Here is a 26,547-nt window from a genome sequence, read left to right as displayed (position 1 = left end):
TTATTCCATATTTGTACCCCGGTAAAAAGAAGAAGATGAGCCAAGGCCTCTAATTAGGAATGATTATCTATTTTCCGTAATGAGAATTGATGGCTTCTCTTCTGCTCCACAAAGCGATTTCTTTCTTTCTCGCACTCTCTCCTCTCCTTCTTTCCTCCCACCTAACCACAAAGACACCCCTACGAGTGCAAATCAGGGCCCTTATATAAAATGAGAGGCTAAATCAGGCACTATATGATTAATGGACATCATTTCCGGAGGCCTTGAGTCGCATGCCAACGAGTCCACTTCACCTTGCAAAGCTTTCTGATGATTCGATTTAGACGGTGTCACAGAAGTCAAACAGCTTACCGACGAGTGTCGTCTTGTACCCCCCCATCGTAGCCCCTGACCCCTTCTGCCACTCATGTTCCTCTCGAAACCAGGAGAACTTAATTAGATCACCTAACTTCTCATCTGACTTCTTACCTCTTCAGGTTTAATAAAAAAGAGGGAGATTGAAAGAGCTGTGTAATAGTGGTAGTGGAACAAAAAGATCTAATTCAATTATGTTCTTCCCTCCTTGTCCATTGCATACCAAAATAAACAGCAAGATGGACAGTACTGACAAACCGTATCTCAGAAAGGAAGACAAAGAGCAATAAAGAAAACAAACTACATTTCAATTTCTATTACCTTATGTTAAGATTTCCCACTCCTTAAAACATGCATGAGATTCCTCCCCAGGAGAGCCCTGGAAAAAGCCTAAATTAGCCCCCTTCAGAAGGTGTGAATAAGCGTACAGTAATCCAGTGACCCCCGTGGGGGTCATTCTCCCTACCTCCCCCTTATCTGTGAACACCAAAATGGCCACACGTTCAATGTCTCTCTCTGTGTGGCATGGCAAGCCCCTGTCTAATGTTATGTAAACAGCGTACTGCCGCCGCTCGCTGATTTAACAAACGTTAATATTGCATGAGCAGCGCTTGGGCCTCTTTGATGATAAAAAGTGAGGCAGGCAGCACCAGCTCTCAAAAAACTAGGTCTTCCCCTAAGGGGACGGGCGGATGGAGCGACTCCTTGAGGACTTCGTTTGTTGACTTCTACTTTTTTTTTTTACGCCACTTCGGGGGTTTGGCTTAGCATCGTATCTCCACGGTGACATCACTGCAGTCAGAGAGGAGGATCGTTTTTTCCCTGGTTGAAAACAGGAACCACCAGCATAGTTGAGAGGTAATCTTGCAATAAATGCTGGGGGAAAAAAATAAAGGAGAGGCTTGAAAATGTATGAATATGATTGAAGGGGCCTGTTTGAAAATCATTGACAATCAGATAGAATCATTACAAATCATCACAGTCGTCCTTCGGTATTGAGTGTGACACAGTCGCTAATTGCTATTCAGGGCAGACATTTTGGGCCGGGAAGGTCATCTGCAAGTCCATGTTTAAAAGCAAACCCCTTTGACCCGCCGCTCATCTGGCATAGAGTAACACACACCGAGTAAATGAGGAAAATCTTGTGTTGCATTCAGACCATCACACAGCTAATTATTCCTTAATTGTCGATGATTTTGATCTCAACCCCTTGGAAAGGGAATCCTGCGTTGACTTGACACGGACAAGAAAAGTGAATATTCTAACCGACTGTACATATTGTACATATGTGAACTCCGGTGCACTTGATATAGAAACATACACAGGTTTCAGTGCAAAGCACTTACAGTACAAACCTCCCACATGTAATGGACATTTGGGGTCAAAGACCAAGTGCATTTCAAGTTGTCTTATGGCATTTCACAAAGCAACATGAATACAGTATCTTTAAATGTCTCAAGGTAGCCATTCTGTCCTTCAAAATGATTGAAGAGCCTTGAGATGTTCCCCGAGATGTTCCCCCGAATCCCGGAAATATTTGTCAATGGCAAACAGCGACTGTCCTCTACTGTAGGCTACTGTTCGAAACTCCCAATTGAAATGTATACATGAGAGAGGAAGGGAACGCAAGCGAGAGAGAGAGAGAGAGAGAGAGAGAGAGAGAGAGAGAGTGAGACAGTGTGTGTGAGTGGGCCTGTGTGTGTGAGAAAGAGTAAGCATTTCAATGTTAGCCTACACCTGTTGTTTACGGAGCATGTGACAATTATAACACTTGATTTGAGATAGACAGAGAGAAAGAAGAAGTTGCCCAATCTAACGGAGAAAGATCTCAGAGGTGTACCCCCTTAACAGTACTCCATCCTTCAGCCGGATGGAGAGATCACAATACCTCTCTTTCTCCTCACCTGTGCTCTGCTTTACCTCTATCCAATTTTCCATCAACCCTCCATCTGGAGCCTATTCTCTTCATGTGTCCACAGGGACCGGGCCTTCATTAGTGGCTGTACCAGCACCTGAGAATCCCACACGCACCTCTGCTTCTCACATCCCATCACAAGAGTGTGTGTGCATGTGTGTGTGTGCACGCCACAAGACAGTCCAGGCCAGAGGTGATGGAAACCGAAAATTCCTATGTCTGTTATCGCCCATCTCCAATCTCCCATCTAGTCTCTCTCCCTTTAAAGCTCTTCATTAGGAAGGGTCGCTCGCTCTCTCTCTTCACCCCTGGTTGTCAGAAACAAACTGGCCTGTCAACTGGGTCTTGGATGTCTTTACTGGTGGCTATTTTGGAAGTTTTGCTGAGAGTATAGACGCAGAGGCACACGGAAAGGAACAAGCACACTCACACCGTGAATATCTACAGACACGCACACACGGGAACACACACACACACCCACACACACACACACACACACACACACACACACACACACACACACACACACACACACACACACGTACTAAAGACAAACCCAGGGGTCTGAGTCAGCAGCGGGATACTGCAGACTGCAGTTAAGTGGATCACACTCACGTGACCTTGGGAGAACTGTAGAGAACTGCTTCTGGTAGAAGAACAGATTTTTTTATGAACCATTGACCTTATCGGTCAAGGTAAAATGGCGGTTGGGACGTGGTTTAATTTGCCCTCATAAAATGGTTGTCATATAGATGAGAGTAAAGGAAAGCTCTACGCCCTGGTTCGGTGGCTATGTCCCAAATGACCCCCGACTCTCTATTTAGTGCAATACTTTTTACAAGAGCCAATAGTGCCCTGGTCAAAAGGAAGCACTAAATAGGGAATAGGGTGCCATTTTTGACTCAGTCAGTATGTTAGAGATGCAGTTGGAAAAGGGGGAGATCGATATTCCCAATCAATCTAAGCTTCCGGGGAATCGGCTGCCACACTCGGCTACAGACCTGGCTCACTAGAATCCATAAAACTAATAATGTATGGCTTGTGCAGTTCTTGGGCGAAAGGAACACTCCCATTACCAAAGGAAATCATATAGGATTTCCTGTCAAGCTTCGGTTTTCGACATTTGATTTAGACCCAGTGATTCAGTGTGTTATTCAAAATAAGGTGAATCACTCAAAGACAATAAAACGTGGGAACTTCAAATCTGCAATACTAAAGATGATCATTTCATTGTTTTTAAGATATTTCTTTCTTCCTTTTTCAGTCCTTTGATTTAAAATATCGGAGATATCTATCAGAAGATAAATATACAGTTGAAGTCAGAAGTTTACATACACCTCAGCCAAATATTTTTAAACTAAGTTTTTCACAATTGCGGACATTTAATCCTCGTAAAAAGTCCCTGTCTTAGGTTAGTTAGGGTCACCACTTTATTTTAAGAATGTGAAATGTCAGAATAATAGTAGAGGGCATGATATTTTTCAGCTTTTATTTCTTTCATCACATTCCCAGTGGGTCAGAAGTTTAAATACACTCAATTAGAATTTGGTAGTATTGCCTTTAAAATGTTTAACTTGGGTCTGTCACGCCCTGACCTTAGAGATCCTTTTAATGTCTCTATTTTGGTTTGATCAGGGCGTGAGTTGGGGTGGGTATTCTATGTTCCTTTTTCTATGTTTTGTATTTCTTTGCTTTGGCCGGGTATGGTTCTCAATCAGGGACAGCTGACTATCGTTTTCTCTGATTGGGAACCATACTTAGGTCGCTTTTTTCCACCTATGTTTTGTGGGTAGTTAGTTAGTGTTTTGCACCTGACAGGACTGTTTCGGTTTCGTTTATTCACCTTGTTATTTTTGTTTCAGTGTTCTGGTTAATAAAAGTCATGAACACTTACAACGCTGCGCTTTGGTCCGATTCCTCCTCATCCGACGACGACACCCGTGACAGAATTCCCACCACCAAAGGACCAAGGAGGGTGGGAAGAAGGAGGATTGGACATGGGAGGAGATCCTGGATGGTAAGGGGCCCTGGAGGCAGGCTGGGGAGTATCGCCGTCCACGGGAGGAACTGGAGGCAGCTAAGGCAGAGCGGCAACATTATGAGGGAACACGGCTGGCAAGGAAGGCGGGGGCACATGGGGGGTGTGGCTGAGTCAGGTTGGAGACCTGAGCCAACTCCCCGTGCTTACCGTGGCGAGCATGTGACTGGTCAGGCCCAGTGCTATGGGGAAATGCGTACTGTGTCGAGGCTGAGCATTCACATGCCGGTGTGCACGGTGCCAGCGTCCCGCATTTGCCGGGTGGAAGCGGGCATCCAGCCAGAACGGGTGGTGCAAACTCTGCGCTCGAGCCCGCCAGTGTGCCTCTACGGCCCAAGGTCTCCGGTGCCTCGGCCAAGGAAGGGGCCTCCTGTATGTCTCCCCAGCCTGGTGAGTCCTGTGCCTGCTCCCAGAGCCAGGTCTCCTGCGTGTCTCCCCAGCTTGGTGAGTCCTGTGCCTGCGCCCAGCCCGGAGCCTCCAGAGGAGGCCTCTAGCCCGGTCCCTCCAGAGTCGCCCTCCATTCCGGACCCTACAGCGATGCCCTCCAGTCCGGAGCCTCCAGCGACGACGGCCTCCAGTCTGGAGCCTCCAGCAAAGACGGTCGCCAGTCCGGAGCTTCCAGCGATGCTCTCCAGTCCGGAGCCTCCAGAGGCGCCCTCCAGTCCGGAGCCTCCAGAGATGACGGCCTCCAGTCCGGAGCTACCAGAGACGACGGCCTCCAGTCCCGAGCCTCCAGCGATGACGGCTTTCACTCCGGGGCCTCCAGCGATGACGGTCGTCCAGTCCGGGGCCTCCAGCGATGACGGCCTCCACTCCGGGGCCTCCAGCGACAACGGTCGTCCAGTCCGGGGCCTCCAGAGATGACGGTTGCCCAGTCCGGGGCCTCCAGAGACGACGGTGACCCAGTCCGGGACCTCCAGAGACAGGGCAGAGGCCTCCTTGCTCGCACAAGTTTTTTCAGTTCTCCCCAAAAATGTTCTATAGGATTGAAGTCAGGGCTTTGTGATGACCACTCCAATACATTGACTTTGTTGTCCTTAAGCCATTTTGCCACAACTTTGGAAGTATGCTTGGGGTCATTGTCCATTTGGAAGACCCATTTGTGACCAAGCTTTAACTTCCTGACTGATGTCTTGAGATGTTGCTTCAATATATCCACATCATTTTCCGCCTCATGATGCCATCTATTTTGTGAAGTGCACCAGTCCCTCCTGCAGCAAAGCACCCCCGCAACATGATGCTGCCACCCCCGTGCTTCACGGGTTGGGATGGTATTCTTCGGCTTGCAAGCCACCCTCTTTTTCCACTAAAGATAACGACAGTCGTTATGGCCAAACAGTTCTATTTTTGTTTCACCAGACCAGAGGACATTTCTCCAAAAGTACGATCTTTGTCCCCATGTGCAGTTGCAAACCGTAGTCTGGCTTTTTTTGATTTTCCCATGATGCCAAGCAAAGAGGCACTGAGTTTGAAGGTAGGCCTTGAAATACATCCACAGGTACACCTGCAATTGACTCAAATTATGTCTATTTGCCTATCAGAAGCTTCTAAAGCCATGACATCATGGTACAGTCAACTTAGTGTATGTAAGCGTCTGACCCACTGGAATTGTGATACAGTGAATTATAAGTGAAATAACCTGTCTGTAAACAATTGTTGGAAAAAATTACTTGTGCCATGCACAAAATATATATATTTTATCGGTCCAATTCTTTTCTGTTTCTATGGTGGCCTGTCCTATTATTGTTTTGTGATTCTAGACCTAAAATCTCAGAGGAAATCTATCTATCATCGGTTACAAAATAAGACATTTTCCCTTTCGTACAAGCTCTCTGGGGTCTAAGTGCTTTCCTCATTCATCCATCCCTCCCTCGCGCCCTGGTCCGTGGTTGGTCAATTAATTTTAATAGACAAAGGAAATTGAACATTATACCACATATTACACAGAGAGGTATCAAGGTCTTTCTAAAACGCACAACCACTGCTGATATTATTTCTCCCTTAGTATGTTTCCTATTATCCAGCATCTATCTCTTCACAGTGATTGTCTTTTGTAGTGTCAGCGTAAACCCAGATGACTGAGGTGTGGAATTAAGATGCAGTGTGTGTGTGTGTGTGTGTGTGTAATATTGAGTCTGTCAGAGAGTGATTTGAGGGATTGATCTGATGCGAGAGGCAGATGTCATTGGGGATGCCTGCCGCTGTAGTCAGGTGTGTGCAGTCTAGCGTGTGTGCTACGGTGTAGGTGTATATATGGTCCTGTACGACTGTTTGTGTGCGCCTGTGTGTGTGTATGACAGTTAGGGGAGACAGAGATTCCCCCTCTTCCATCCTTCACTGGGCTATGATGAAATGGAGATAGACTTTAATTAGAGTTTTATGGCAGGCTGGAGCAGAATGCGAGGTTGGAGAATAGGTACTTGGGGGGGGCCTCCAGAGGCAGTAGCATTGTGTCTCCTATTTACTTCCCCGTTTCAGAGCCGGGGCTCGACAAACCCGGGTTCAAATAGTATTCAAAACATTTCAGACATGTTATCTATGCTCAATTGGCAAACCCCGAACCCCCACCCATTGTGCACTTACGGCAGGCTTGAGCAAACGCTCCAAAGGCTTTTTTGAACCCTGGTGTGGCTGCTGCTTCCTGTCACTAACGTATGAACATTAACTGGGCGATGTCAGCAACACGGTGGAACATGTGTGCATCCCGCCATCGTCAATCACTGGGAATAAGAACAGGATGAGATCGACAGATAGGCCTGGGAAACATGTAAGCATAGAAATAGAATTAACGGCAGTCTACCCATCATGGTACATTGAGTTGAATGCGAATGTCCCCTCGAAAAATTATATTCCTATTCATGTAGCCATCAGACATTGTATGTGGCGCTGTCACTGTGTGTCTGCTTCGCTACACAAACCAATTTCCGTTGGTGTCTGGTCACAATATTTGGTTTACGTCCTGTCTCGGTTTTTTCTTTTTTGGGGGGGGTGAAACATAAGGACCCACGTTGAGTTTCTGATGTCCTTGAGTCATATGAAGCGACAATTGTGTTATTTACTTTGAGTATGAGCTCTGACTACTCAACCAGCCTCTTCACATGAGTTCTGGTCTGAGTCCCAAATGAAACCCTATTATTATTATTATTATGGGCAATGGTCAAAAGTAGTGCACTATAAAGTGAATATGATGCCATTTGAGACACAGCCTGAGAATGATGTTTCATCCCAAACACACTATGATCCATCACTGATGAGATTAAACAAATGGCTTTTGAAAGCCTTGACAGCCATTAGGAGAAAATGTAACATGTCTAGACATGGGTACTGCACACCGCAAGACCACACCAACTCCATCTTGAAAGCACAAGCAACTATACATTAATCAGACCCTTTGTTGTACTGAATCTCGTATAATCCACTTAGTGTCATATCGGCAAAACATGACAGGAATTCGGCGTGCATTCATTGCAAACGCGTTTCCACACTAAAATATCCTTTAGAGGAGAGGTGTCAACTGGAGGTGATATTGCTAGCTGGGATATTTCTGGAGGAGGACTGGGCTAATATACTGTAGCTCATGCAGTCGGGACTCTCCAGGGAGAGTTTCCCAGAGCCAACATCTGGCCAGATCTCCAGTAGTAGGCTGATTTCTCCCTCCCTCCCTCTCTGTCTCCATCCCAATACTCTTCCCATCCCATCCTCTCTCTTCCTCCCTCCCTCTGACCCCTCCATCTCTTTCTCCATCCCAAACCTCTCTCCCTCCCGACCTCTGTCTACCTCTCTCCCTCTGCCCATTCTCTCTCTTTCTCTGTCCCTCCCTCCCTCTGCCCTCTCTCTTGTCCCTGCTGGTCCACAGGGACCTGGGCAGGACATAATGGGCTAAGCAGCAGTTTACTGTATTCTAGACTGGAGATGAAAAGGCTAATTCTGCGGGCCGGCCTTTCAATTTGCGGCTAATCGTTCTTTACATCTCAAAGCCCTGTGGCAATGCAACACTGGAACAGGCCCGGGTGGTTTGGGTTCCCTTAATTGTTTTAGATATCTAGGGAAAGGATACTAGTAGACTATAAATAGGTCGAACAGCCTCTTCTTCATATTAATCAAATTCATTAAGAACGCTTCAAGTAATGAAGACCAAACTTTCCTAAAATATACATCAATTAGCTGTGTTTGTTCCCGCATTAAGGTCGCCATTATACTTTTCTAAGAGTCATGTAATAATGACAGATTTCTCCTTATAGATGAATCAATGTTAGGTGTGTTCGTTCCTGCATTGAGGCTATCATTATCCAGTTGACCTTGCGTAATGAAAGTATTCCCTGGCACTTACAAGACCTCCTCCCACACACAGGGACTATAGGAACGCACAGTTCACATCAGCGACAGAGCTAAAATAACATGTCTGATTTAGACAGGTTCTATCGCTCCAGGCTAAACAAATGGACGTGAATGCCTGGGGACTGTCGACCTAGTATCACTACTGCCACGAGGCATATCCAGCTAGCAGATATCAGTTAAATAAATAATTGTGACCAATGACAAATTATACATCAGGTCTACCAAAGGAACATCTTTTAATATGTAACCAACACAACAACTGAAGAAGTGGTGGTTTTCAAACGGACATACTGAAGACTGGGATCGCTCTATAACTCTGGATTCTGCTAACTTTCCCAAATTCCCAGGTTTTCCAGAAAATCTTGGTTTCAGGACTCTTTCTTTCCTACTTATTCCCTCCTGATGCCGGGAACCTTTCAACCGGGATTTGAAACGTCAGTCAGTCGGTGTTGCTGATAGCCACCAAGGCTATGGCTGTTCCAGTCCCAATCCCAGTTGCAGCGATTTCCACCCCAGCTGCGACATATTAGCTGTAGCCTGTGGCTTCATTGATCTGATTGCATTAAACCTCCTATTAATCCACAGCTGTCACCTATGATTGCTGAGCACGGGAGTTTTCTGACACCGTGGATCTAGTTTGTGTTTTGAGATATATCTATAGGGTCGTAGGGTCAGTATCAGGCGACCGCAGGTCATCTGGAATACAGGTGTGACCGGTGGCGAGACGCCAGTCTAATAGAGTTCCTTTTCTGATGACTAATTCTTTTAACCTCGGAGCAGATCAAACACATCTTAAAATAGCATCTTTAGCGAGGGAGGGGAGGGGTGTTGATGTATCTCTTTCTCAATCCCTCCAAAAGCTGTCTGCTGCTTCCCATCTCCTGCACCCAGATTTCCTCTGAGGCCCATAACTCCTGAGCGGAGCAGGGATTAACCATTTGCCCAAAGGTCTGGGTCATCACAAATAGACTTGTTCCAACAGCCATCCATCTGCCCCCCGTCCCCCCCCGTCCCCCCACCGCTTTCTCCTGACACGGCAGCTTAATGCACTCCGCACTCCCGGGATAATATTTACTGCCGCAGTCAGTCTCGTGACGCTCCGAAGGCCGATCCGATATTGGTTACATTCAACTCCCATATCGATTCTGCATAATCATTTAACCTTTTTTTTCTTCCTCTCTTCGTTGTCTCCGGTCTCTCTTTCCCTCCCATCCCCGAGTAAGGTCACTGCTTTAAATCTAAAGGACGGCGAGTTAATGAACTGATGCAGCAGAAATTAAAACAGCGTTTCAAGTCCTCTTGCGAAAGGGGGGCAATATTTCAACAGTGCACGGAGAATGGCACTTAACTGCTACTTTGAAATTGTAAATGGGAACAGTGTTGGTGGCATTGGTAGGTCTTATTACTGCAGATTACATAGAAAATGGACAGGGGAGATGTCCGCTTCCATGTACTTGTAAGATTACAGGTTACAGTCTATTAGCCTTTGACTGCTTTTGGTTTAGTCCAGGTTATAGTATAAAGAGAAACACCAATGAACAACATGGTGTAACGCTTGTCGTCTGGGGAAGGAGAGGAGGACCAATGGTAGTATTACTGGTACATGTTGTAGTTCTATGATAGTAGTACTGTTACATGTTGTAGTTCTCTGATAGTATCACTGGTACATGTTGTGGTTCTCTGATAGTATCACTGGTACATGTTGTAGTTCTCTGATAGTATTATTGTTACATGTTGTAGTTCTCTGATAGTATCACTGGTACATGTTGTAGTTCTCTGATAGTATCACTGGTACATGTTGTAGTTCTCTGATAGTATCACTGGTACATGTTGTAGTTCTCTGATAGTATTATTGTTACATGTTGTAGTTCTCTGATAGTATCACTGGTACATGTTGTAGTTCTCTGATAGTATCACTGGTACATGTTGTAGTTCTCTGATAGTATTATTGTTACATGTTGTAGTTCTCTGATAGTATTACTGTTACATGTTGTAGTTCTCTGATAGTATTATTGTTACATGTTGTAGTTCTCTGATAGTATTATTGTTACATGTTGTAGTTCTCTGATAGTATTATTGTTACATGTTGCAGTTCTCTGATAGTATTATTGTTACATGTTGTAGTTCTCTGATAGTATTATTGTTACATGTTGTAGTTCTCTGATAGTATCACTGGTACATGTTGTAGTTCTCTGATAGTATCACTGGTACATGTTGTAGTTCTCTGATAGTATCACTGGTACATGTTGTAGTTCTCTGATAGTATTATTGTTACATGTTGTAGAACCCCTGACTCCGAACCATCTGCTTCATCTGAAAGCTAAGCCAGTCCTGCCACCAGGACTATTCCAGAGAAGCGACCTATACTCACGAAGGAGATGGAAGCAAGTACAATATATCACTGACCTCTTCTGGAAGAGATGGATCAGGGAGTATCTTCCACTTATGCAGGAGCGGAACAAGTGGAACAAAACTAAGAGAAACTTCAGTCCTGGTGACCTCGTGGTCATCGTCGATGACAACGCCCCAAGGAACTCTTGGCTAATGGGGCGTGTGGTGGAGGCTTTGCCAGGGGCCAAAGGTCTTGTCCGGAGCGTCATGGTTAAGACTAAGACCAATATCTTACAGAGACCTATCAATAAACTCTGTCTGCTCCTTGAGGTGACGGAGTGACACACACACACACACACACACAGTGCTCCATCTTAGAATCACGTGCACCTCTGATTCGTTGATGTCGTACTCTTACATTCTTTGATGTCATACATTTTTGGACGTCAAACTCTTGACATTTTTCGAAGTTGAACACCTTTACACTTCAACTCAGACTGAGATCTATGGACTATTTTCCTATATGGTACCTTGTATATTTGTATATAGTTATGAACTGTAATAGTGCTCTGGTATAGAATGTTTTGTGTATTGGCTCTACGTTTGAATTTTAAGTAATTGTTGTGCATTCAGTGCAGTCAACAATTAGGGGCCGGTATGTTAGAGCCGATTTGGACATATTTGTATAAAAGACCGAACATATGGAGCTCCGTGTATATTTGTGTAAATATATTAAATATTAATGTAAATCATGAAATATTAGGTACGTACCTTTATGATTTATATTTACCTGATTGAGATATATTCATTTGTTGTTAGTGTAACTTAGTTTTTGGCCCCCCCTCTTGCCTAATCATTGTATTGTGGTAAGTGTGTTAGGATAAAGGCAGGAAGTTGGGCCTTCGGGGGAGGGAGTCCTTGCTAGATGCGGGAGCGGTATAGTTTTTTGACCATACAGACATACAGACAGGTCATAATATGTATTTTCCAGATAAAGCATAGAATACTTTAAGTTGATTGTAGAATCATTTATTTGTTAGATATAAGAAGAATAAACATTTTTGTTGCACCATATCCCTGGATGTCATTGAATGTTTGGCCGTTTGGAAACCTTGAGTGTGGACTGTATGCGTACCAAACAACCCCGCTTCAGGCTTGGGCAGTGGTTATGGTAAAGACTAAAGGAAGCCACTACACTGATAGTATCACTGGTACATGTTGTAGTTCTCTGATAGTATTATTGTTACATGTTGTAGTTCTCTGATAGTATCACTGGTACATGTTGTAGTTCTCTGATAGTATCACTGGTACATGTTGTAGTTCTCTGATAGTATCACTGGTACATGTTGTAGTTCTCTGATAGTATTATTGTTACATGTTGTAGTTCTCTGATAGTATTATTGGTACATGTTGTAGTTCTCTGATAGTATCACTGGTACATGTTGTAGTTCTCTGATAGTATTATTGTTACATGTTGTAGTTCTCTGATAGTATTATTGGTACATGTTGTAGTTCTCTGATAGTATCACTGGTACATGTTGTAGTTCTCTGATAGTATTATTGTTACATGTTGTAGTTCTCTGATAGTATTACTGTTACATGTTGTAGTTCTGGTAAGTGTTCATATTTTAAATATTTTAATGAACACTGAAAACAAAACAATAAACAACCAACGAACAGTCCTGTAAGGTGCAAGCCAACACTAAAAATAACCACCCACAAAACACAATGGAAAACAGGCTACCTAAATATGGTTCTCAATCAGGGACAACGATTGACAGCTGCCTCTGATTGAGAACCATACCAGGCCAAACACAGAAATAGAAAATCATAGACAAACTAATATAGACAACCCACCCAACTCACGCTCTGACCATACTAAAACAAAAGACAAAACAAAGGAACTAAGGTCAGAACGTGACACACGGACAGCTGCTTTTCACTTTTCACTTGTATAGGGCAATGAAATCCATTTAAGACACGATTCTTAAAGGTCGGACTAGAAGTGCAGGAATAACTAAGGCTAAAAATACATAACTATTTTATGGTTTCTAAAATCCCAGCGATAGTAATCGTCTATGATAAAAATTTGAATGTAAAAAAAATGTAACTAGGCAGTGCCTTCCAACTTGATTAAAATCCACTCTTTTTAAACTTTGTAAACAATGCATTATTAATAGGAGCTAGCGTTCAAATATTAAGAAACAGAGAAACTAAATTAAGAGTAGGGGCGAAACAAATGCTCTTCAAAGCAGATAGTTAAGGGACAAAAGCACTACAAAGGGGTGCAATGTTATCATGGGACGTCGTACTACAAATAAACCACAGATGAAACCAGGGACCATTGAGACATCCTATTAATGAGGACAGGCAGGGGAACAAGACAGGGAGAGAGAGAAAGTGAGAGCGAGAGAAAGGGACAGAGAGAGAAAGAGAGAGAGAGAGAGAGAGAGAGAAGAGAGAGAGAGAGAGAGAGAGAGAGAGAGAGAGGAAGGGGGATAGAACTGGTGAAGCAAATGTCGCTGCTTTGAAATGGGAGTCAAGAGTACAAGAAAATGGGGGAAGGAGGTGAAAAAAGGGAATATGGGGTGGAAGAGGGGGTAAGAGAAGGGTCATGACTGCATGTGGTCCAAGGCTAGGGGTCAAGTTCAGGGGACACAAGGCCAGAGAAAGGGATTTGTCTCAGGATTTTAACCACCATAAGTCCTTTGTAACCGGTAAGCACGGCATAGTTCTTAGCTTTAAACAGGTAGCTCTATTGTATCGTGTTGTGGATCATTTGTGAGGGAAAAACCCTAACCTATCTCAATTACACCTTATCTGAACGATTCAGACTGGAAAGGACGGGACCGTGCATTAATACTGACCTTGACCCATTGTGAAAAAATAGGTGAAAGAAAAATAGCAACGCATACTAGAATTCTTTCAGACAGACAAAAGGAGTACAGAGGCAGGCACTGATTGGTTAGTATAGAGTTGAGAGAGAAGAGGGCAGAGGTAGCCATCTTCAGAAGGTCCTGCACAGAAACACAAAGGAAAAAGGCCCTAAGGATGGGACCATAATGAGTCTCTCTCCAGAGTGGCCTCCTGCCAACATCGAGCCAAGGTCAGGGACGGGACCTTGCTTTAACATTGGAATAGTGACGGACTGCAACGTCCTTGTGATGTCCAATGGGGGTAACGACCAGGCTAATATACTACCGTCTCACAATAATAATAAAATAAATGTTTCCCCCAGAACAGAAGACGGGAGGCAATTTGATAGCCGGGACTAAATAATGTTCATCCTGTGTTTCAGTTAATGAGAGCGTGTCAGGGTTTTGGTCAGCGCTAATATAATGGAGACTGAGAGCCTTTATTGTTTAATGAGGGAGAGATAATTAAGAGGGTATCAGCTATAGTGGAGGAGAAGGAGAGAAGGAGAAGGGGAGGGAGGGAGGGAATTGCGGCGGCTTTGGTCTTTGAAGACGGACGAGGCTCTCCTCGTTGGAAGTCTTTCTGGGATGGCGGGTCAGGGAGAGGTACGACTCATTACGGGAGTGTTGGGATTTGATGAGAGCTCTGTAGCCACATAATTAGCCGGCCCTAACATAGGCAGGGCAGCAGGCCAACAGTAACCTAACACAGGGAGTGTAGCTGGCCAGTGGTAGGAAAACAACTAAATTGTCATACTTGTGTAAAAGTAAAGATACCTTAATAGAAAATGATTCAAGTAAAAGTGAAAGTCAAAAGTAACTGGAATTGCTAAAATGTACTTTAGTATCAAAAGTAAAAGTAAAAGTACACATCATTTCAAATTCCTTATATTAAGCAAACCAGACGGCACAATTTTCTTGCTTTTTTCTATTGACGGATAGCCAGGGGCACACTACAACACTCAGACATAATTTACAAACAAAGCATTTGTGTTTAGTGAGTCCGCCAGGTCAGAGGCAGTAGGGATGACCAGGGGTGTTCTCTTGATAAGCGTGTGAATTGGACCATTTTCCAGTCAAAATGTAACGAGTACTTTTTGGTGTCATGGAAAATGTATGGAGTTAAAAGTACATTGTTTTCTTTCGGAATGTAGTGAAGTAAATGTAAAATTTGCCCAAAAATATAAAGAGTAAAGTAAAGTACAGACATCCCCAAAAAACTACTAAAAGTAGTACTTTAAAGTATTTTTTACTTAAGTACTTTACACCACTGTAGCTGGCCAACAGAACCCTAACACTGGATGTCTCTAATAGTTTCTCTCTTTTTTTTCTTTCTCTATATATGTCAATCTCACTATCCCTCTCTCTCTCCTTCTCTCCCTGTCTCTCCCTATGAATAAGTGCCTACTATGGCTGAGGTTGGGCAACTGGCAGTACAACATCACAATGATGAGAAGTGTAGCTAAAGCTTGTCATACGCCGTGTATCCCAAACCCCAGCCACAGCCAGTTAGGTCCTATTCCTTGGCCAACACACAGAGTAACATTTCCCGCCTGCCAAAAAGCTGTCCCATTCCATAATATTAAGACCAGAAAGTTGAAATAGAGAGGCTGCTGGCGAACCAGACAGAGCGAGTGTGTTCCTAACTCCAAAAGCCCCAATCCAATTTGGGCTAATTAAGATCATACAAAAGTTCATCATAAATATTTTCCTTTCTGCAGCGCCGAGGTCTATTGCATTATATTCACTATGTCTTCTTTTTCCCTTTGTTCTCCGGTCGTCTCCTGTCTCAGCCAATCAAATTATGTTGTTGGTAATTAGTGGCTTCCTCTGCCTTGGTCGGGCAGGTGCTAATGAGGGTGATGCGACTAAGGGGGGCATGGGGGAGAGTTTGAACTTGGGACTGTGCAAGGTGATCAGAGGGCCCGAGGTTAGGGGGGAGAGGGGAAACTTGGGGCCCGAGACAGACAAGATCAAATAGAGACAAAATAGGCTTGACGAAGGGCAGATCCAGCATGGCAATAACCCGTTTGATACTGAACACTGATCAACGTTGACCTCGTTGAGTTAAAGAGGGAGGGAGCAACCCGGCTAATAGCTTACACGCATGCCTCTCCTTTCTTCAGTAGGATCTAACAGCATTTTGGCGTCATGTAGTGATGACGAAAATGATGACGACGACGACGACAAATGACAACGACGGCAAATGACAATGACTTTTGATAACACACAACTTTATTAGGGGAAATTTCTGCCAGGTATGTACATCAACTATGGATATCAGCTTCTGACGAGATCAGAGACACAGCGATGAATACATTAGATCTAATTCAATCACGCCAACACACAGCCATCTATTTGAACATAACCTACTTCCATCACCATACGGTGCTATCAAACACATCTAAAGCCAGATGTGCACTACATGATTTTGGCCCCCGATTTCGCTGTCCCAGACAAGTTTTTGAGATCGGCGACAAAAAAAAAGTCCCAGGCCTCCCGATGTTTCCAAACGTTGGATTTTATCGGCACAAGATCTGCAATGCTCTTGTGGCGTTAATGTGCAACGACAGGTTTCGAGAACGGTGATCAGCAATAGCCAATGGGAGCTCGCCAGAGGAAGAAGCCAGTGAGATGATGACGTTGTTCAGCATCACCCAGAATGTGTCGACTCTCAAGCAGAAGCGATGACTACTACTACTAGTATGCGTTTGTACATTAACAAAAAGCCAAAGTGTCAAATTGTTACAGCTCTGAAGTTCACAGGAAATGTCACTCAATTCAAAATGGCGGCAAGACAGTTCAACTCTGTATGGCAAGTGTGAATGTCTGACTGACCGAGGCTGCTTTGAGCCACATCTCATTGTAGCTATGTTAAATCGAATCGCATCATCATATCATTGCTTTCGCCAAGACAGCGTGGTATCGACAATCCTCACGACCAAAAATAAGAATCTTGGTGTGTGTGATCCCCCCCCCCGCCCCCCCACCCCCCAGTCTGTGCCACATCATTCAGTGTGCACACCACTATGTTGGCAACACAAACAAAACAACTACAGGAAAGATGGTTGTTTAACGTGAGAGGGTCAGCTAATTTTAGGATTTTGAAAGTTGTGTAGTGTACACAGCTTAAGTGCGTATATGAACATACCTTCATTTAAACTAATAACACCACATGCCATTGCCCATTCATCCATGTGTATAACGCACACTTAGAACATACTGTGCCATCCAACAGAAGGGAAATGTGTATATAAACACTGTCACTAAACTAATATGGTGTGTGCGATTGCGATCCATTTATTCGTACATGATGTGCAGTACTTTCAGACACAGTGCTATCAAATGCGACTAAATACACTTGAAGGAACCTACGGTGAACTAACACGTTAAGCCATCCATCTGTATGGACATAATGTGTGTGTGTGTGTGTGTGTACATTGGGTCAAATGCTGGCAAAGACTACATCCCAGGACTCCATAAATCACGCTTCATTAAAAAAATCCATGAACACCATGACACATACTGTAGTTGGTGTGTATCTTTAACATCCCTGTTTGTGTGAGTGCGTATTTTGTTGACTCTTTATTTAACTAGAAAAGTCAGTTAAGAAGAAATTCATATTTTCAATGATGGCCTAGGAACAGTGGGTTAACTGCCTTGTTCAGGGGCAGAACGACAAGATTTTCTACCTTGGCAGCTCAGGGATTTGAGCTCACAACCTTTCGGTTACAAGTCCAACGCTTTATCCACTAGGCTGACTGGTGTTTCGAAGCTAAATGCCCTTCTAATAGCCCTTCATTTCGGCTCCACTACAGCAACTGCAAATCATTTAATAACCTTCACTCCTCCTTCCCCCTCATTGTCTGGGAAGGAGCCATTGATATGTCACATACTAGTAGAAGGCCAATGAGTGTGTGTGTGTGTGTGTGTGTGTGTGTGTGTGTGTGTGTGTGTGTGTGTGTGTGTGTGTGTGTGTGTGTGTGTGTGTGTGTGTGTGTGTGTGTGTGTGTGTGTGTGTGTGCATGCGCAAGACTTTAAGGAAGGGGACCAAGCTCAGATGAAAACAAACCACATTATCATATTAATAAGGCTAAACCGAGTCCCAAACGGCACCCTATTCCCTTCACAGAGGGTGCCATTTAGGATACAGATTTCAGTTTCTCTCCCCAACTGCCCTGAGTTGATAAAAACACTTGAAGCAGGATCAACTAACGGGAAACGTTTCTGTTCGTAAAAATTATAAAATAATATTCACTGTATAATGGGATGACCTTGAATGTTGCCTGCCCGTCTATCAAAGAGCTCCACTTGCATTCAGTTTCAATAATTTCTGTATTCCTCTATTACATTACAACAAGCATAGAGGGAACATCATGTAAACTCAAGCCCAAATTGAACTGAACATTTCAGGAGTTGTGGAGTGCTCGAACCCTCAGAGAGAGAGAGCGAGAGAGACTAAGACAGAGAAAGAGGGAACTCAACCTCAGGGGGGCGGTTGAATGATTCATTTTTTTTATTGGGATCTACTTTAGCCGATGCCAATGGTGACCGACAGCTAGTCTTTCTGGGGTCCGACACACAACAAAAAAGACATTGCAGACAAAAAAAAACTATTTACATACATTTTCAAACATTAATATAAACATTACAACTAGGTCAGATTGGGGAGAGGCGTTGAGTTGTGAGGTGTTTTATTCGTTTTTTTTTTTTTGCTGTTTGCTTGAGTAACTTGATATGTGATCATGGCTCTGTCTTGTCTTGAATTTGCTCTGGATTTGGGGACTGTGAAGAGACCCCTGGTGGCATGTCTGTTGGGTAAGTATGTCTGTCAGAGCTATATGTTTGTTGATTATACAGACAATTTGGAAATGTAAACACAATCATTTTTCTCACCAAAAAAAGTATTGACGCAGTTAATCTAGTCAACCCTCAACCAGGAAAGACTGGCATGCATGTTGGTGATGTTAGTTCTGTATGTGTTTTGAGCCAGCTACAGCTTTGCTAGGTCTTTTGCACTTGACCACAATACTGGACAATAATCAAGATGGGACCAGGGCCTGAACAACTAGTACAGTTGATTTTTGTGTGTGTCAAAAACACAGAACATCTTTTTATAACAGATCTACCCACTTTTTAAAAAACCTTTTAGCCATTTAGCAGATGCTCTCATCCAGAATGATTTACAGTATGAGTGAGTGCATACATTTTCATTTTTCATACTGGTCCCCCGTGGGAACCCAAAACCCTGGCGTTGCAAGCACCATGCTCTACCAACTGAGCTACACAGGACCCCTCCCCAGCTTCACACCAACTTTTTCAATATGACTTGAACATGATAATTGACCATACCTAGGAGTTTAGCTTCTTCAACTCCAGTTGAGCTTTAGGTCTTTGAGAATGTTTTGGAACCAAATACAATGCTTTTACTTTTAGTTGTATTTAAGACCAGTTTATTATGAACACCCATTCTGATACTGACTGTAACTCCTTATTTAGAATTTCAGTGAGCTCACTGGCTTTGGGTGCTGACATGTAGAGTGTGGAATCATCTGCATACATGGTCATTCTAGCTTTGTGTAAAACCAGTGGCAAATCATTTGTAAAAATAGAAAATAGTAACAGCCCAAGGCAACTGCCCTGAGGGACACCGCACTGTTCATATCTGATGTTAGAGAAGCTTCCATTGAATAACACTCTCTGGGTTCTATTGGCTAAGGCTGCACTTAAATCTAACTATACAGCTCCAACTACCATCTTATTACCCATATATTTCAACCAATCATCTGTCATCTGAGTCAATGCAGTAAAAGTTGAGTGCCCTTATCTAAATGCATGCTGGAAGTCAGTAGTTAACTTGTTCTCTGAAAAACACCATTGTATTTGGTCAAACCCGATTCTCTCCTTCAGTTTACTAAGAACACGCAGCAAATTGATTGGGCGGCTGTTAGAACCAGCAAAGGGTGCTTTATTATTTTTAGGCAGAGGAATTACTTTAACCTTGCCAGGCAACCGTGACTCAGAATCGATCTTCGCCCTCCAATCAGATGGCCCAAGACTGGGTATCCTGGCCTAGCTTTGATGAGTGGCTATTTTGAGACAGACCAGAACCGAGTGCACTTTGCCTGGCTGTCCGAAAGTGGTTCCGTCCCAAATGGCACCCTATTCCCTACATAGTCCACAGCTTTTGACCAGGTCCCATAGGGTTAAAAATATATATAGTGCACTACATAGGGAATAGGTTGCCATTTGGGAAGCACACATGAGCTGTCTGGCAGCCAGATACTCTTTGATCTAGACATAATAGAGAGTGCATGAAATGTATGTGTCTATGTGAAAGTCGTGAGTAATAGCACTTATGTGTGTTGTGTGACCATGATACATCAAACAAAGGTGTCTGTTCCTTACTAGATCAAGGCTGCATCAAGCTCTGCCTGGGGCCGGTCTAGTGCTAGTGCTGCTGACCCCGGAACACATATGTTCCTGGAGTCAGTGGTTCGAACCCTCATTCCGCCACCCAGTTTCTATGCTATATCCTACAGATCTATCCTTAATCTGTTGATGAAACTTGAAAACCCCTTTTAAAAGGTATATGAAGACTGCACCCCATATGTCTGCTTATAGCGCTCTTATTGAATGTCATGATAGATAGGCTTTCTACTGGTAATGTATGCATAGTTATGCAAAAATAATTATCTTCTGAGTGTGACATTTTGAACGCTGACAAACAAAAATGACTGACTAACAAACTTTTCATTTTGATCTACAGTCGCTAGGTGGAAGCTTCCTTGACATTTTCCTGCCCTCTCTTGTACTGCCTGGGAATGCATTATTGACCTCCTACACCGCCACATGGTGTCTCAGATAAGCACATCACGACTCTGCAGTACAAGGGGAAATGAGACTGGGGGGACCAGGGGGGAGGGGGAAATTGTAACTTGCCTCGACCAGCTTGTTGGCGTGCTCCCGGAACACCTGCGCATACTCCTTGACCTCCTTCTCGTTGCCACTCTTGGCCGCCTCGATGAGCACCAGCAGCGGCACGTTGGTCTCCAGGAACGAGTCGGAGATGTGGTCCATCACAGCCTTCCTCAACTGGAGAGAGAGGGACAGAGTGTGCTTAACCTCGTGTTTACTAAGTGTTTTAACTTTCCATGCCAATGAAGTAAACATATTATTGAATTGAGAGCGGGGGGCGGAGAGAGAGAGAGAGCGAGGGGGAGAGGGGGAAGAGGGAGGGGAGACAGAGCGAGGGGAGAGAGACAGAGTGAGAGAGACAGGGAGAGCGGGGAGATGAGGAAATGGAAATAGAGGATCAGCAGCAGCAGGAGGTCATACAATAGTAAAATGGCTGCCCACAAGGTGTCATTTTCCCCATGAGACCTTTCACGAGGCCAGTACTTTGCGACTTATATATTTGTTTATGGAATCATTTTGCAAAACTGTCAAGGAACACAGCCTTTTTCCCTGCTAAATGGACACTGATTGTATTCACAGTCTCTTCATATCGGACAGTGTAACAGACTAGTGGGAATAGAGTCAGTACAATGACAGTAGACAGGTGCTTTATCTTACTAAGAGAAGGAGTTGAGCATATGGACCCTTGGAGACTACCAGAGGCAAGCAAGCACACAAAACACACACACACACACACACACACACACACACACACACACACACACACACACACACACACACACACACACACACACACACAAACACTCCCATCCAGTCAAATGTCTTTGGAGTAGCGGTTCAAAGGAGTCAATTGACATGTCTTGTGAAGTTTAATTTCACGACTATCAGACTGAAGCCATTTGAATGAATGAGCAAGTACTGTGGGGACTTCACTTTAGTTTCTGATGCAATCATTCATAATTAGGCTATAAAGAAAACATTATTGCACCATGTTCCCGGTGTTAAAGACTAAAGATTTAGAGGGGCAGCGAGGGAGATATGGGGGTGCCGATGATTGACAAGGGCGTTTTGCTCCTAACCAGCAATAATCATCAGTCAGTCAAGCTCGTTCACACGCACGCACGCACACACACATCAGTCAGTGAAACACGCACACTTGCCCCTCCACCGACCAATTAAAATCTTAACTGCCAAGCCACAGTGGAGGGACAGTAATAATGAATTATGGTTGGTGGAGGTTTAATCCATCACGCTGGTTCTTTGAGGGGAGACTAGGAGTCTGCCTCCAAAATTGATATTTTGGTACACTACTTTTGGCCGGAGCCCTATGGACCCTGTTCAAAAGTAGTGCACGACATAGGGAACAGGGATCCATTTGGGAGACATAATAGAAGCCGGCCAAGAGCTGTAGGACATGACAGGCCTACATAAGCAACTCAGCTATAGCCAAAATCTTGCACTGGGTTCAACCGCTTGGCCTTTCAGTCTATAAGTACCCGCTAGAGAACGTTGTCGGGCGTCCTCTTTAGCATATGCATCAGATGCACATCAACTCGCAAGGTGCAGCAAACCTAAGCACCAACGCTTGATAAATAGTGCATGAACAATTATAAAGGATTAATTGCAGGTGGAAATATTTTTTTTTTTACAACAGTTATTTGTTTCGATATGTGTAATTCTACGAAGTCCGAGAGAAAACATAGGCCTATTGCCTATTTTCCTTTCCCTTACAATAAATACAGTACAGTGTCATCCATTTGATCAACTTTACTTGTAGATTCCATTAGTAGTCGAGTTACAGAAATGAATCAAGTCCAGTTTCAGCTTCTCTTGACCAAGTAGAAAGGAAAAAGATAAAAGAATAACCAGCCAGGTGAACAGGTGAAAGGATTTGCTGTGTTCTTAAACAAAAGCACCATTGCACGAACGATTGTAAAAGATGGATTGCATAAAAATATATAGAACGTTATAATTTAAAGTCTATCATGTTACTAGTTTTTGCTTTAGTAGCCAGAGCAATGCTGCCGCGCGAGTGGCCATTAAAGCATTGACGGCACGGATATTCTTGTAAAAAGTGAATTATGAGAGTTATTTGACAGGTAAGTGTAATAGAAACTGCAGAATATGCTCTTTCCGATACTATATCGAAATCAACATGTTTTACCTGCAAGTGACAATGAAGGAGGATTTGATAAAGTGATGCTCCTTTCCCTGCATCTATAAACTTCAAGATGCGCCCATCTCTTCATTTACAATTTGACAACTGATAGGTCTAATATTGTCACTCATCAGATTATTGTCAATTTAATCTTGTCTATAGGCTGACTCTTATTATCTGTGATATTCGTTCTGGTATAGTTTACGTGTAGTTTCAATGGGTCGGCTGTGCAGGCTGACTGGTTTGTTTTCCGCTTAAAAGGTTGTAAAGAGTCAAGTAGATGTTTTGCATTATTCTAAAGGCCTACTGCAACACATAGCATGTTTTCATTTCCCTTACAATGCATTTGATTAGTAATAGAGCTTACTTTCACAAAGTAAAACATTAAAGAGAATGGTATCAACAACGCAAGTCGCACAGTCAAATTATTAACATGAGTGCCAATGCCGATTAATATGGATTACACAAACTCATCATTACACTATTGTTGTTCTAAATTAAATCAACCTAAATCAATCACCTATCATTCAGTTAGGCCTAATTAAAATGTGATTGTGAAATAACTTGCACAATTATCGCCCATTCCATCCATTTGTCATTCATTCAGTGGGGTGGTATTGTTTGTTTCGCTGGAGCGAATCAAGGAAACAGTGGCATGCGAAAGTATTCACCCCCTTGGAATTTTTCCTATTTTATAGCCTTACAACCTGGAATTACTTTTTTTTTTAGGTTTGTATCATTTGATTGACACAACATGCCTACCACTTGAAGATGCAATATATTTTTTATTGTGAAACAAACCAGAAATAAAAAAACGGAAAACTTGAGCGTGCATAACTATTTAACCCCCATTGTCAATACTTTTGCAGCAATTACAGCTGCAAGTCTCTTGGGGTATGTCTCTATAAGCTTGGCACATCTAGACACTGGGATTTTTGCCCGTTCTTCAAGGCAAAACTGCTCCGGCTCCTGCAAGTTGGATGGGTTTCGCTGGTGTACAGCAATTTTTAAGTCATACCGCATATTCTCAATTGGATTGAGGTCTGGGCTTTGACTAGGCCATTCCAAGACATTTAAATGTTTCCCCTTAAACCACTCAAGTGTTGCTTTAGCAGTATGCTTAGGGTCATTGTCCTGCTTGAAGATGAACCTCTGTCCCAGTCTCAAATCTCTGGAAGACTGAAACAGGTTTCACTCAACATTTTCACTGTATTTAGCGCCATCCATCCTTCAATTCTGACCAGTTTCCCAGTCTCTGCAAAGGAAAAACATTCTTACAGAATGAAGCTGCCAACACCATGCTTCACTGTGGGCATGGTGTTCTTGGGGTGATGTGAGGTGTTAGGTTTGCGTCAGACATATCGTTTTCCTCAAAAGCTCACTTTTAGTCTCATCTGACCAGAGTACCTTCTTCCATGTGTTTGGGGGGTCTCCCACATGCATTTTGGCGAACACCAAACATGTTTTTTTCTTATTTTCTTTAAGTAATGGCTTTTGTTCTGGCAACTATTCTGTAAAGCCCAGCTCTGTGGAGTGTTAAAGTGGTCCGATGGACAGATGCTGCAATCTCTGCTGTGGAAATTTGCAGCTCATTCAGGGTTATCTTTGGTCTCGTTGTTGCCTCTCTGATTAATACCCACCTTGCCTGGTCTGTGAGTTTTGGTGGGCAGCCCTCTTTTGGCAGGTTTGTTGTGGTGCCAAATAATTTCAATGTTTTAATAATGGATTTAATGGTGCTCCGTGGGATGTTCAAAGTTTCGCATATGTTTTATAACCCAGCTCTGATCTGTACTTCTTCAGAATTTTGTCCCTGACCTGTTTGGATAGCTCCTTGGTCTTCATGGTGCCAAATGCTTGGTGGTGCCCCTTAATTAGTGGTGTTGCAGACTCTGGGGCCTTTCAGAACAGGTGTATACAGTTGAAGTCGGAAATAGACATACACTTAGGCTGGAGTAACACCATGGGAACACGCAGTTATACTCAGGAAGGAGACTAGTTTTGTCTCCAAGAGATGAGCGTACTTTGGTGCGAAAAGTGCAAATCAATCAACCCAGAACAACAGCAAAGGACCTTGTGAAGATGCTGGAGGAAACAGGTACAAAAGTATCTATATCCACAGTAAAAACGAGTCCTATATCGACATAACCTGAAAGGCCGCTCAGCTAGGAAGAAGCCACTGCTCCAAAACCGCCATAAAAAAGCCAGACTACGGTTTGCAACTGGACATGGGGACAAAGATCATACTTCTTGGAGAAATGTCCTCTTGTCTGATGAAACAAAAATATAACTTTTTGGCCATAATGACCATTGTTATGTTTGGAGGAAAAAGGGAGAGGCTTGCAAGCCAAGGAACAACTGTGAAGCACAGGGGTGGCAGCATCATGTTGTGGGGGTGCTTTGCTGCAGGAGGGGCTGGTGCACTTCACAAAATAGATAGCATCATGAGGATAGAGAATTATGTGGATATATTGAAGCAACATCTCAAGACATCAGTCAGGAAGTTAAAGCTTGGTCGCAAATGGGTCTTCCAAATGGACAATGACCCCAAGCATACTTCCAAAGTTGTGGCAAAATGGCTTAGGACAACAAAGTCAAGGTATTGGAGTTGTCATCACAAAGCCCTGACCTCAATCCTATAGAACATTTGTGGGCAGAACTGGAAAAGCATGTGCGAGCAAGGAGGCCTACAAACCTGACTCAGTTACACCAGCTCTGTCAGGAGGAATGGGCCAAAATTCACCAAGCTTATTGTGGGAAGCTTGTGGAAGGCTACCCGAAACATTTGACTCAAGTTAAACAATTTAAAGGCAATGCTACCAAATACTAATTGAGTGTATGTAAACGTCTGACCCATTTGGAATGTGATGAAATAAATAAAAGCTGAAATAAATAATTCTCTCTACTATTATTATGAAATTTTACATTCTTAAAATAAAGTGGTTATCCTAACTGAATTTTTACTAGGATTAAATGTCAGGAATTGTGAAAAACTGAGTTTAAATGTATTTGGCTAAGGTGCACGTAAACTTCCGACTTCAACTGTGTCACGTTCTGACCTTTATTTCCTTTGTTTTGTATTTATTTAGTATGGTCAGGGCGTGAGTTGGGTGGGCAGTCTATGTTTGTTTTTCTAGGTTTTGGGTATTTCTATGTTTCGGCCTAGTATGGTTCTCAATCAGAGGCAGGTGTCATTAGTTGTCTCTCATTGAGAATCATACTTAGGTAGACAGGGTTTCACTGTGTTTGTGGGTGATTGTTCCTGTCTTTGTGTTTGCACCAGATAGGACTGTTTAGGTTTTCACTTTTCTTGTTTTGTTTAGTCTGTTCATGTATAATCGTCTTTATTAAAAACATGAATAACCACCACGCTGCATTTTGGTCCGCCTCTCCTTCAGATGAAGAAAACCGTTACAAACTGTATATACTGAGATAATGTGACAGATCATGTTACACTTAGATTGCACACAGGTGGACTTTATTTAACTAATTATGTGACTTCTGAAGGTAATTGGTTGCACCAAATCTTATTTAGGGGCTTCATAGCAAAGGGTGTGAATGCATACAGTTGAAGGTAGGCCTT

General features: G+C 43.3%; 1 protein-coding gene across 1 annotated transcript in view; it reads right to left on the bottom strand.

Annotated features, from left to right (window-relative positions):
* The window catches only part of LOC115145827 (catenin alpha-2), a 694,158-nt gene that overhangs the window by 121,585 nt on the left and 546,026 nt on the right, over positions 1 to 26,547 (bottom strand). Inside the window, 1 exon segment of the mRNA XM_029687379.2 lies at positions 20,834 to 20,986. Within this exon segment, the coding sequence (XP_029543239.2) occupies positions 20,834 to 20,986 (153 nt within the window).

This window comes from Oncorhynchus nerka, linkage group LG18 (genome assembly GCF_034236695.1).
Source record: "Oncorhynchus nerka isolate Pitt River linkage group LG18, Oner_Uvic_2.0, whole genome shotgun sequence".
NCBI classification, from domain to species: domain Eukaryota; kingdom Metazoa; phylum Chordata; class Actinopteri; order Salmoniformes; family Salmonidae; genus Oncorhynchus; species Oncorhynchus nerka.
Note: the sequence above shows the minus strand (reverse complement) of the source record. Positions and strands in the feature narration are given on the sequence as shown.